Source organism: Pelmatolapia mariae, linkage group LG13 (genome assembly GCF_036321145.2).
Source record: "Pelmatolapia mariae isolate MD_Pm_ZW linkage group LG13, Pm_UMD_F_2, whole genome shotgun sequence".
NCBI classification, from domain to species: domain Eukaryota; kingdom Metazoa; phylum Chordata; class Actinopteri; order Cichliformes; family Cichlidae; genus Pelmatolapia; species Pelmatolapia mariae.
Window position 1 is genome coordinate 5256436 of NC_086238.1, and position 12119 is coordinate 5268554.

General features: G+C 42.0%; 1 protein-coding gene across 1 annotated transcript in view; it reads left to right on the forward strand.

Moving 5' to 3' along the window:
* pcnx2 (pecanex 2) overlaps nucleotides 1–12119 on the forward strand; it is a 39538-nt gene that overhangs the window by 5641 nt on the left and 21778 nt on the right. The window contains exons 5-22 of the mRNA XM_063491999.1: nucleotides 23–558; nucleotides 648–836; nucleotides 2303–2785; nucleotides 2877–3054; nucleotides 3131–3281; nucleotides 3411–3553; nucleotides 3940–4018; nucleotides 4288–4423; nucleotides 6003–6145; nucleotides 6418–6571; nucleotides 7972–8004; nucleotides 8367–8538; nucleotides 8655–8765; nucleotides 8987–9078; nucleotides 10079–10188; nucleotides 10511–10619; nucleotides 11075–11167; nucleotides 11276–11426. Of these exons, the coding sequence (XP_063348069.1) occupies nucleotides 23–558; nucleotides 648–836; nucleotides 2303–2785; nucleotides 2877–3054; nucleotides 3131–3281; nucleotides 3411–3553; nucleotides 3940–4018; nucleotides 4288–4423; nucleotides 6003–6145; nucleotides 6418–6571; nucleotides 7972–8004; nucleotides 8367–8538; nucleotides 8655–8765; nucleotides 8987–9078; nucleotides 10079–10188; nucleotides 10511–10619; nucleotides 11075–11167; nucleotides 11276–11426 (3063 nt within the window). The remainder of the gene's footprint in view (nucleotides 1–22; nucleotides 559–647; nucleotides 837–2302; nucleotides 2786–2876; nucleotides 3055–3130; nucleotides 3282–3410; nucleotides 3554–3939; nucleotides 4019–4287; nucleotides 4424–6002; nucleotides 6146–6417; nucleotides 6572–7971; nucleotides 8005–8366; nucleotides 8539–8654; nucleotides 8766–8986; nucleotides 9079–10078; nucleotides 10189–10510; nucleotides 10620–11074; nucleotides 11168–11275; nucleotides 11427–12119) is intronic.

Here is a 12119-nt window from a genome sequence, read left to right on the forward strand (position 1 = left end):
TTGAATTTGCATTTCATTCCAGAGAAAGACAGAACTGCTGCAGAGGAGAGGCCTGTGGAGGGAGGCTTGCAGCCAAGCCCAGAGCCATCTCCTGATGATCTCTCTAGCCCCAATCCCGATCAGGCTGCCCCCCTGCTGCAGGCCCAGCAGAGGCCCCCATCCCAAGCTGAAAAAGAGGAGCTCCAGTCTGAATCTGCGGGTGGGATAGAGAAAACTGATACAGAAACAATTGAAACTGAACCTGTGAAAGAAGGGATAGACATTAAGGGATCTTTGACAGGGATTAACAAAGAGCAGTCGGAGCAGGAAAGGACAGCGGAGAAAGAGTCAGAGCAAGACAGAATAGAGGAAAAAGACTCTGAGGATAAAGAGACTGCAGACAGAGAAATAGCTGATGAAGGTTTGCCTTCTTCCAAGGGAAGTGAAGATGAGAGTGAGGAGGAGAGTGAGGAGGAGAGTGAGGGGCATAAAGAGCCCTCAGATGCCAACAACAACTCACTGGAGGCTCCCCATGAGGACCAGGAGCATGTCATTGATATCCCAGAACCTCCTACACAGGTAGACCTCATAAAAGAGTAGGAAGACATGTTTGATCAATTTGAATTTGAAGGGCCGGGTTTATTACGAGTATTTTTCTTTATGAGTAGGCTATGGAGGAGACATACTGTTCTGATGAGATTGAAGTGGTTCTGGTAGACAACTCTGGCCCCGGACCTGTGCCAGCTCACTTGGACGACAGCGACACAGTCAAGATCATCATCACTATGAGCTGCGATCCTCAGACTGCTGCTCAGTTGGAAGAGAGCGTCAAGCAGAGCCTTTTGGAGAATGCACAGGTCAGAATCAATTACTCAGTTATTTTTAAACACATAATGTTTGTTTCTTGGTGTTGTCCCTATTTACATAGCTTTTAAAATGTTAAAATGATCTCATTCCACTACCCAACTGTAGTTGCATCACAGTGACTTCATCATTTTAAATGTCACAGGCACACAGGTCATTGAACACCAGCAATATTTTTGACCTGTAGAAACCTTGGCATCTCTCCTAAGTGTTAAATACATTTTTGGTCAGCTGAAGAGAACTGTAATAACAGATGTCACTAGAGCTGAACTGAGGTCAGATGTAGAGATTAAGTGTTCGCCTGTAGATCCAAAAGATTTTCAGATATACGTGAAAATGATGTCTCATGCGCCTTGAACCACTCTTTCACAATTGGCTGTAGCTCAGGTGGCAGAGCAGGTCAGCCACTAATCAGAAGGTCGGTGGTTCGATCCCAGGCTGCCTCCTGGCTGCATGCCTTGGGCAAGATGCTAACCCCATGTTTGCCTACTGGTGGTGGTCAGAGGGCCTGGTGGCGCCAGTGTCCGGCGGCCTCACCTCTGTCAGTGCGCCCCAGGGCAGCTACAATGTAGCTTGCCATCACCAGTGTGTGGGTGGATGACTGAATGCTTTGGGGTCCTTAGGGACTAGGTAAAGCGCTATATAAATGCAGGCTTTGACCTGGATTTGACCAACCCTAGATCATAACACAGCCCCCATCATCACTTCATCCACCTCTTCTTACCCTGATGCACCCAGTCAGGGTCACATTTTTATGCTCCCTAGCAAACTGAAACCTTTCTTTCTGACTAGCCTCTCTGATAAGTGGTTTCTTTAATGCTCCACAGCTATTTAGTCCCAATCCCCGAGTTATCTTTGTGTGGAAATGCTCTTACTTTCACGATTAAACTAATCCTGAGCGCTGCTGTTGATTTTTTTCACAATGTGATTTCACTAAACTTTGAAGTGATCTCTGTTCATCATTGAAGATGTTTTTCCAACATATTTCTTTCCAGAAGATCGTGGTTCACTGCTTTGCTCCCAGGTTTTAATAATGTGTTGGACAGTTCTTAACCCAGTTTTAGTAGTCTAAGTAATTTCCTTAGTGGTTTGTTTTAAACCAATCTCCTTCAGTGCTCTCAGGTTCATGCTGTAGATGACCAAAGATAGCAGTAAACAGTATAAAAGCTCATTTTTTCCCAGTGAAATCAGACCTTTATTCAAATTTGATTCAGCATCTAAATGTCTGTTTGTTTGGTTATTAGCTGCTGTATGAAACTCAAAGTGCAAAAGAATTTGACAGTGTTTGTTAGGTAGACATATTTCTAAGTCTCCAAATATATGCGGAAGATCAGATTTTGTATTCTGTGTGTGTTATAGTGTTCAGTTTGTCGGCTGTTAAATGCCGGCTGATTTATGTCAGAGGTGTTGTTACGTTCGAGGGAAAGTACAAGTGACATGTCTCTGTGTACCCTGCAAGGCTCAGAAGGATGCAGGAGAAAGTCACATCAAAATTCCCGTCATCACCTTCGACTCCCCCGAGGAGGAGAAGCAGGACTCGGAAGAGGGAGAGGAAGTGATCTGCTCAGAGGACGACCCCACCCCGAAACAGCACATGACTACAAGCCAAAGTGAAGAGTTCCACTTATGCAGAGAAACCACCAGCTCTGAGTCCACCATGCTCGAGTGCCCAGATCCAGAGCAGAAACGTCTTAGTCTGCAAATCACCACTGACAGCACACCTAGTCCACAGCTGACAAATGATAACAGCTCGTCGGGTATCGACGTCCACTCCCACCCAGATGACACGGACCCTCTGGAAGCAAACGTGGACTCACAAGGGTTCCTGCGCCTGCCCCAAACTCTGGGTCGCTACGGACCTGGTGGGAGGACTCACATCCGAGGGCTGAGCATGGACAGCGGGAAAGATGCAGTTCTGCTTTCAGACCGCTCACACAACACGGTATGTTGATAGATTTGCCCCTTTGTATTTCTGTGTCCATTTTGGAAATGACCACCCATAAATCTCACAAATATTTCTCATTGTCTGTCAGGCTACCATGACCAGTTCCAAATCAGACCTGGAGGCAAAGGAGGGCCAGATTCCCAATGAATCAAACTTCTTGGAGTTTGTTTCCTTGTTGGGATCCCTGAGTACCAGAGGGGGAGGTGGCAGTACACAAGAAGAGGAGAAGCCAGAGCGCACGGAGGAAGTTGAAGCTACAGACGAAGGTAAAGAAAGACAGATAGAAGAAAAAGGTTGGAAAGGTGCATTTGATTAAAATGATTTCCTTTAATCCATGTACAGAAAATCAAAGTGCAACTTCAAAACAAGATGAAACAGTAACCGATAGCAACACTGACAACAAACCAGAGAGACCCAAACCACCCACCAGTCTGCCTACCAACACACTACAGGCTATACCACCTACACAGATCCCAATAGTCTCTCCTGACAGGTAAGCGTTCCATTAACTTCTCACATGTTTCAGCTGATTTCACACACACAGATATAAGCACATGTTTACATCACTTATATAATCTAATAGCATCCAGGATCTCTGGCTGATTCTGTTTCTTGTCTGCAGTCCACAGACAGACAGAGAAAAGGATCCGGATTACGATTCCCTTCCTTCGCAAACGTCTCAATCTGAGAGCTCCATGCTGCAGGTCATTTGCAGACCAGAGGCTACCAACAAAGAAGAGGCTTACACCTTTCATACTGTACACCGTAAGTAGCTAGTCTTGTCTAGCATTTAGACTGCCTTATCTTTTTGTTAGTTCTTAGAAATTTCATGTGTTTTATGCAGGAGACAAGTGATTTGCCTGTAGTCACAATCAACAACCATGTGCTGTTAATACCCTCAGTCAGTATCTGGGGGGGTCTAATAATATTATGATCTTCTGTGCAAATACATTGTGTGTGTGGGAAGCATTGCCAGCAGCTTCCCACACACACAATGATAGCAGCTTGTAGATTATATGACAATTTCCTGGAATGGCTCCAAGATTTTCAGCCCTTCAGTCTCAGATGGCTGCAATGCTAAACAAATCCAAGCTATTATTATCAAAATAGAACGTGTCTGACTAGTTCAATGTGTCTGTTTGTGTCACCAGGAGACAGGCCTCGTAAGCTGTATGCAGAGAGAGCTCTCAATCTGCCGCTAGGAGCAGAGCTCATTACCGGCAACATGTGGTACTGCTGTTATATCTTCATTCCACGCTCCACTCGTCCCCCTCTTCATCTGCCTGCAACAAGTTGTCTATTATAAATAATTTTTATTTTTCGGTTGTTTTTTCCCTGCTTTCTCTACCTGCATGCTGTCTGTAACTGCTCCCATGAGCTTTTCTAAACATCATCTTACGTCAGTGCTTGTTTCCATCCTCTGCTAAACCGTAATCTCTGCCTGTATAATCAAGTATATTCCACATACTCACATCAACTTCCACTGTGTGTGTCTTCAGTGACCTGCTGTCAACTTCCTCCAACTCAGAGTGTCAGGACGGCCTTGTGGGCGGTCACAGTGACTGCCCTTTCCAGCGACGCATCATCCCTGCACACAGGCTTCGGCCACGAAGGACGCACCCCGAGATCTTCCAGGTGTCTGTCACCTTTTTGTATATACATATATATATTTTTGCTTTGCAACCCAGTAGCATCAAATTTATAATAAATCTGATATGAAAATAATCTCAAGAAATGTTGTAACGGGAGTCAACAAGAAGCCTCTAGCAAGCAAAAATGAGAATAAACAAGGCTGCAAAAGGGGTTTGCAAATGTTTTATTAGGAAACCAAATGATGTGAGATTGACAACATATCTGCTTCCTTCTTTAAAAAAACTCCTGAGGTACTTTAACCAGGTGAAGAAATGAATGCATTGATAAATTTGTGAGTTTTTTTTTTTTTATCCAAGTACTTAATTTACAGTAACTCTTAATATAACACACGAAATCTGTCTGCCTGTTTCACTATAAACTCCTCCTATACCATCAGGAGTCGAGCAGTCACAGTTAGCGCACAGTCACAACTTAAATCCTTGAAAGTTCATATCTATGTTAACTATTGGGATGTCATCACGTTGCTTAGCAACCACCTACCAGCAGGCTAAAATGACCCATTTGTAACATTTATGCACATATAAAAGCATAATTGTAATTACATGAGAATAGCATCTAATTTAGCAGATATTGAATTGAATATGCAACCAGTTTTGATGTCTCCAAATTCTGATTTTTATTACCACATTAGACATTTTAACTTATGAAGTCAAGTGTCGTGTATTTACGGACTACATCAAAAGTTTAATGTTGGATGAGTAGCTTTTTTCCAGCATGTAATTGTATGCGTTCTTGTCACGTACGTGTTATTTACATGCATAGATAACACATAATAGATGTAAATTTGCAACCATTATGAAAGTTATAAAGTCCCCTGTTACTCCATGGGTGTATATACAATTGAACAAAATCGTCCATACCAGTTTTTCATTACACTTCGTGCGTACACTCATTTTTAGAAAATAGATGGTTGACGTGATCCCTTAATCATACATACATCTAAATTAAGTTTGTTGTACATAAACATAAACAGTCCCATATTTATATGCTATTTGCCACCACTGTTGTTACACTTTTCTCAGTGTGGTTACTAGTAATAGTCAGTCATCCATCCATTTTCTTTCTGCCATGCTCAACTTAGGAGGAGGAGCCTGTCCGCTGTAATAGAGTGAGAAGCGGTTACACCCTGGACAGGTTGCCAGTTTGCTAAAATCGCATATAAAACAGCATATATTTTAAAAAACATACATTCTAAATGCACATTAGAATGGCCCACTTAACTTAGCTAAATCCAATTAATGTCTTGTCTCTGTCAGGCTGTAGTAGTAGCAAGAAGATCAATCCTGAATCAGTCTTTATTGCATCTGGACCCAGACGAGCAAGAGTGACATAAACTGTCTGGATCAGTTATTGAAGCCGAAACATCAAATTATGATTTGCGAATGAATCGGTACTGCACCTCATTTTCAGAGGTCTGATTATAAAAAGACTGCATTTTGAATTATGCGGGATCATGTAGGTTTCAAACAGCAGACTGTTTTTGTTTTCTGTATTATTGCACTGAAATTCCAGTCAGTGTAAGCTGCTTATGTCTGTGTGCATGTGTGTGCGTATGTGTCAGGAAGAGGATTCTTTGGATGACTCATCAGAGACGTCCACTCAGGAGAAGCCAGCCAGGAAAATTTATTACAAACTCAAACTGTTTCCTGGGAAGTGGATCAACATTTTATATGACCGACTTACGCTGCTCGCCCTTTTGGACAGGTAACACACAAAACCTGCTGTAAGATCTTCCAGCTGTTCACACTTTGAAAATAAAATCTAGTTTACATACAAAATTTTACAGATGAGTTTTTGTATGTCGCATTAGTATTTATATCTCCTGTATCCTTCACTATGTGGTGAAGAACATTGTTCAGCAGCAGGTCTCTCTTGAGTCACTTCTTTTCTTTGCACTCTTCCTTCCTAATAAGGTATTAGAGGCTCTGCTGTGACCTGTCTCTGCCTTTTGCATGTGCTGCTTTTTTTTATAATAGAAACCAGGATGTTCTGGAGAATCTAGTTGCAGTCTTCATGGCCTTCCTGGTTTCCTTTCTGGGTTTTGTGCTTCTCAACCATGGGTGCTTCAAAGACTTCTGGATCTTCCAGTTCTGTCTGGTCATTGCCAGCTGCCACTATTCATTACTGAAGGTAAAAAAGTCTTCAGTCCAGGATAAAGATACTGTATATCAAACTGAGGGCAAAATCCAACACGATGTAATTGCCACATTAATAGGTACAGCTTGTGCTACGTTTAAGGAATAAACTGTGAGGTCAAAATGTTAGCCATGGGCACTAAATATAGACAAAAAGTAAAACTGAGCTCAGACTTGCCAGTTCCTGTTTGCTCCCACTCACTTCCTCTCTGCTGAAATGCAGCAAAGCCCACACGCTAATTTAATCAGTCACTGCTTTATAGACACCCCCCCCCCCCCCCCCCCCCACCAGTCCAGCCTCCAGAGAGAATATTTAGCCAAGTATAACGAAATATGATATATACAGAAACAAGGAAATGATGACCTACCTCAGACACTAAACTCCTACTATGTTATGCTGCTGTCATAATTGTTTTCCAGCATATTTTCTCGTCCATGAATCAAATGGAGAGATTTGTATGTCCTGGTGATCCCTGGAGTTATGTGCTATATAGGATCTCCCAAGGCAAACAGGCCCTGAGTGAAAGGCCAGATTAACTGTGATTCATAGGATCTCTATAGAAAGGCTAGAGGAGTTGGCTAGTGAGAGGAAGGTCTGGGGGTAAAGTAAAGTAAAAGTAAAATGTATTTATTGAGCCCTTTTTAAGGCAAGAAAGCAGTCATAAAGTGCTTTACAGACAATCGGTAAAAAAGACAGCTAATGTGAGGTCAAAATGAGCACACATGAACCAAATAAAACAACAGAGAACACAAAAACATGACCCTAACATGAAGAGAGAGTGTTAAGCTATTCCACAGTCTTGGTACTAAGATTTGAAATGCACAATCCGTCTTAGTTTTCAGACTAGTATGTGGGATCACAAGAAGACCTCTATCTGAGGACCTAAGGATCCAGCATTGTGAATAGGGGTGGAGTAATTTGATGATATAGGTGGGGGCTTCACCCAAGGCCGTAAAAGTAAGAACCAAGGTTTGTAACTGAAACCTAAACCTGAGTGGAAGCCACTGCAGGTGCTTTAACAATGGGCTGATATGATCAAAATTTGTGTGTGTGAGTTAAAAGCTTTGCAGCCGCATTTTGGACAGATGAAGGAAATTGGTAAATGCTTTAGACAGATAAGAAAATAGTGAATCGCAATAATTTAAGTAGGAGGAGATGAAGGCATGAACAGCCATCTCCAGTTCAACAACAGTCAAGGATTGATCTGAAGTGAAGTCAAGGTTCTAAATCTTAGCTTTTACAGTGGATACTTACACAGATATCCCAATGACCCAGATAAGCAGCAGAAAATGGATGAATGGGTAGATGAATGGATTGGTGGATGGATGTTATCAGACTAAAGTTGGATTTATCGCTGCTGTTTTCAAACTGGCTTTTATGGGTTTGTTTTGCAGAGTGTTCAACCTGATGCAGCTTCACCAACCCATGTAAGTTTGTTTATGTGTCACTGAAAAAAATACTGAAAAGGTTGTATAATAATCACTAATAATTTGGAAACACGTGCATCCTTGTTGTGTGTGCGTGTGACTTCTCTTCCTCTTCAGTGTTGCAGTTTTTGATATATGATGTTATGAATTTCAAAACAGTTCCTTTTTTCCATGTGAATAATTTTGCTGAGCTTTGACTGGTGAACATGCAGAGTGGCTACAGAGGATCTGTCTTACTTGACGCTATGGTAGTTGTGTCATATTACTGTGAAAACACAGGAAGGTGTTTAGGTGTAGGTGTTATCTTGATGTGATGGAAATCAGGGTAAACCCCTACAGGTGACATCCCTCTATGTCTCCAGGGTCACAACCAAATGGTGGCCTACAGCCGAGCGGCCTACTTCTGCATTTTCTGTGCTCTGATCTGGGTGCTGGAGCAGCTGCTGAGGAGGAAGGATCTGCCGGTCTCCAGCCTGTATGGAGTCACCATCGTCTGCTATGATGTACTGCGCTTCTTACGAGACATCCTAGTGGGTAGGGATAAATATAACAGGAGAAAACATGCAGATGCAGTTGCTTGCAGTATGCTAACAGTATTTCTTTCCTTTGATAAATACATAAAAATGTCTTTTGTTTTATGCATTAAACAGGTTTTACCTACTGCTTCCCAATCACCTTCCTGGTGGGCCTTTTCCCTCAGATCAACACCTTTACCATCTACCTGCTGGAGCAGATTGACATGCACTTTTTTGGAGGAACAGGTTTCTAATCTCTTGATTTTAGCATTGTTCGTGTTAGCTAATTCAGATCCTAGTTCCTATTTTCACTATAAACTGTAACTTTTGTCTGTTTATTCATAAACATACATACAAAGACAGAACAGCCTTTCAGGGCCATCGAGAAAAAGTATCTTCTGAGCTTAGTTTGTTGCCATTTTAAACCACCGTATGTATTTTTAACCTTTCTAACTTGTGTGTCTCAGCTGCCACCAGTCTCATCTCTGCAGTATACAGCATCTTACGTAGTCTGGTTGCTCTGTCTCTGCTTTACGGTTTCTGCTTCGGCGCTCTCAAGGTAGGAAACAGAGGAAGAGCACTTAGAGGACGTAACATTACTTATCTTCTTCTTTGGTGCTTTTTTCCTTTCCTTTTGAACTAATGCTGTGTTCACGGTCACCTAAATGGTTAAAGGAGTAGAGGGAAGCATGTAGTACAGGTACAGGAATTTTTAAAATAATCTTCAGTAAAACAAAGTGTCACGGTCTGCGAGGGGGGGGTGGGGGTGGGGGGGTCAGAGCGTGTGTGGAAGTGTGAGGACCCAGGCACAAACACAGTCGAGGAGACAGCACTGAACTTGAAACAAAAAGCGAGCCTTTATTTTGGCTGGATTAAAGGTGGCAAACAAAGCAGAAAGCACAGAGGCAAAACTAAACTAGAAGCTGAACTGGGAAAACAGAAAACTAGAAACTGAGACTTAACTAAGACAACTAGGAAGGTTATGAATAGGTGACTATGAATACTATGACTGAACCAACTATGAACAGGACTCTGTGCTGGAACATGAAGGAACTATGAAACATATACACGAATGAGCAACATGACCAGCACAGAGTCACAGACAACGCGACAACGAACAATGAACGAGGACTTAAATACACACATGAGGTGATCAGGAGAAGTGGAGACACATGAGGACACAGCTGACACACATGAACCTGATGACGGGACAGGGGAGGTGAAACTAAATACAATGAACAAAGAACACCAGACTCTTTCAAAATAAAACAGGAAAAATGATGACACAGACATGACAATATGAAGGGTAAGGGAGACCAACACAGGGTGAAAACACAAGGGGAATCTACAAAACAATGAACTATAACAGCAATCTAGGCATAATTGAAATAACTGGATAAGCTAAGCTAGAACATAAATGAATAACAAAATACAGTGAAACTCAAAACACTGGGTTGCATGACCCAAGACTGTAACACACAGAAAGTGTTGCTAGTCAAGCACATGTCACACACACTCACAATTCACATTGCTGTGTGTGTGTTTGTTGGTGTTTATAGGAACCATGGGATGAGCAGCACACCCCAGCCCTGTTCTCTGGTTTTTGTGGCCTTTTAGTGGTGCTTTCCTATCACCTCAGCCGACAAAGCAGTGACCCTTCTGTACTTCTGTAAGTATCACGCGGTGTGTGTGTGTGTGCGTGTGTGGGTGTGTGTTTGCGTGCGAGCAGCCTCTTGTTCTTTATTTAAAAAAAGCTGAAAAAGCTGAAATCATTGACACAAGGAACTGGAGGCAGGCTGATTGATAACTCAGATGGAACATGTTGATACTACTTATACTATTTAAAAAACTGTCACTGACTCACTTTATTTGTATTCTTCAGAAGTTTTATTTGAAGCTGTTAAAAAGCTTCCTAAATAAATTCTGTTATTATTAGCTGTCTATTATCATCGGTCATTACTAATCTAAACGTGTAAAATACTAATTCTCAGATCTCTAATCAAGTCAAAGATAATGCCTGCGCTTGTGGAGAGTGACGAAGAGGAAGAGGATGATACAAACATCAAAGATCCTCTACCTGAGAAACTGCAGAATTCCATGGTAACAATATTTATCTTCATATTAGTGGAAGATGGTGAGGTTCAGGTTATTATCAGCCCCGGGATTACAAGACTGTCCCTGTTAGCTCAGGTTAATCTGCGATAATAATTATCAGAAAATCAATCCTCATTATCTCTGTGCATCTCTGAATTTATACAGCGTGAGAAGGCATAAACTGCATAAAGGTGAGATGATGAATCAGTGTTTGCTGGCGATCACTGTGTGTGATTAAAGGGAATTATGCATCAGAGAACGCAAACCTCCCGTCGCCTTTTACAGCATTAATGGAGATTGTAAAGCTCTTAACTCTTCCCGTGCTCCTGCGCCTTTGATCTCCAAAAACTGGCGGCTCAGCGCAGATAGTCAGGAATAATCGCACACCTAAATGAGCTGGATATGCGTTTTCATGTGGATTATGAATGACTGCAGCTGTCCCTCCCTTTTGTGCTCTGCAGAAAGAAATTCTGCTGTCGGACATCATTGTGTGCTCCGTTGCCTACATCCTAACCTTCGCCATCACCGCGAGTACCGTGTTTCTGTCTCTCAAGGTGGCCCAACTTGTTTTCTGCTTTTTACACTGCATTCTAAATTTGATCTTTACTACTGGCACAATAATTTCATCTTATGTCTCTTTTATTATATACCCATGTGTGCAGCCCTTTGTGACCATAGTGCTGTATGCTCTGGCGGGGACTGTGGGGTTTGTAACCCACTACCTGATCCCCCAGCTCAGGAAGCATCACCCTTGGTTGTGGATCTCCCACCCAGTCCTCAAGACCAAGGAGTACTACCAGTTTGAACCCAGAGGTCAGTGTCCCTACTGCATGTAGTTAATAATGAAGTATGTGCGTGCAAACAACAAAACCATACAGTTAGCGTAACAGCAATCAGTCACTCAGTTATAAAAGTGCACAATCACTGTGTGCAGCATGGTCCCACTACATAATTAATGCAAGTACATGGGATAAATATACCGCTAAAATAATATCACAACCACATTAAAAAACATCAGCTAAGTGGAAATCTGATGGGCCCAGGAGTAATGGCTTGTAATGAATTAAATAAAGGCAGGTTTTCAGTCTTTTTAAAGATTTCTACTGAACTTGCTTCTTAATCATGTAATGGGAAGCCACTCTGGAGATAAGAGCACTTTAGGGAAGTATATCAGCACTGGGAGAGTGAAGAGGGCCTGCTGGTCTATATGGCACAATTAGCTCAGATAAGTAAGGTGGTGCAAGTCCAGGCATGACTTGAACAGGCAAAAAGGAAAGGAAAAAAAGGAAAATTTGTTTAAAAATCAAAAGCAGTTGACACTTTTTTGAAATATTTTTGAGACGGGTGTAAAAAAACTGCCATGCCAAACATGGAGCTACTCGCTGTGATGACCTCTGCTGAATAAGAAAGCAGACAAAGGTAGCTTTTTGGTATTGTTTCATGTTTTTTATTCTTTATTTTCAGTCAGCAGTTTGTGTTTACAAGAGAAATAACAGAACCAGTACT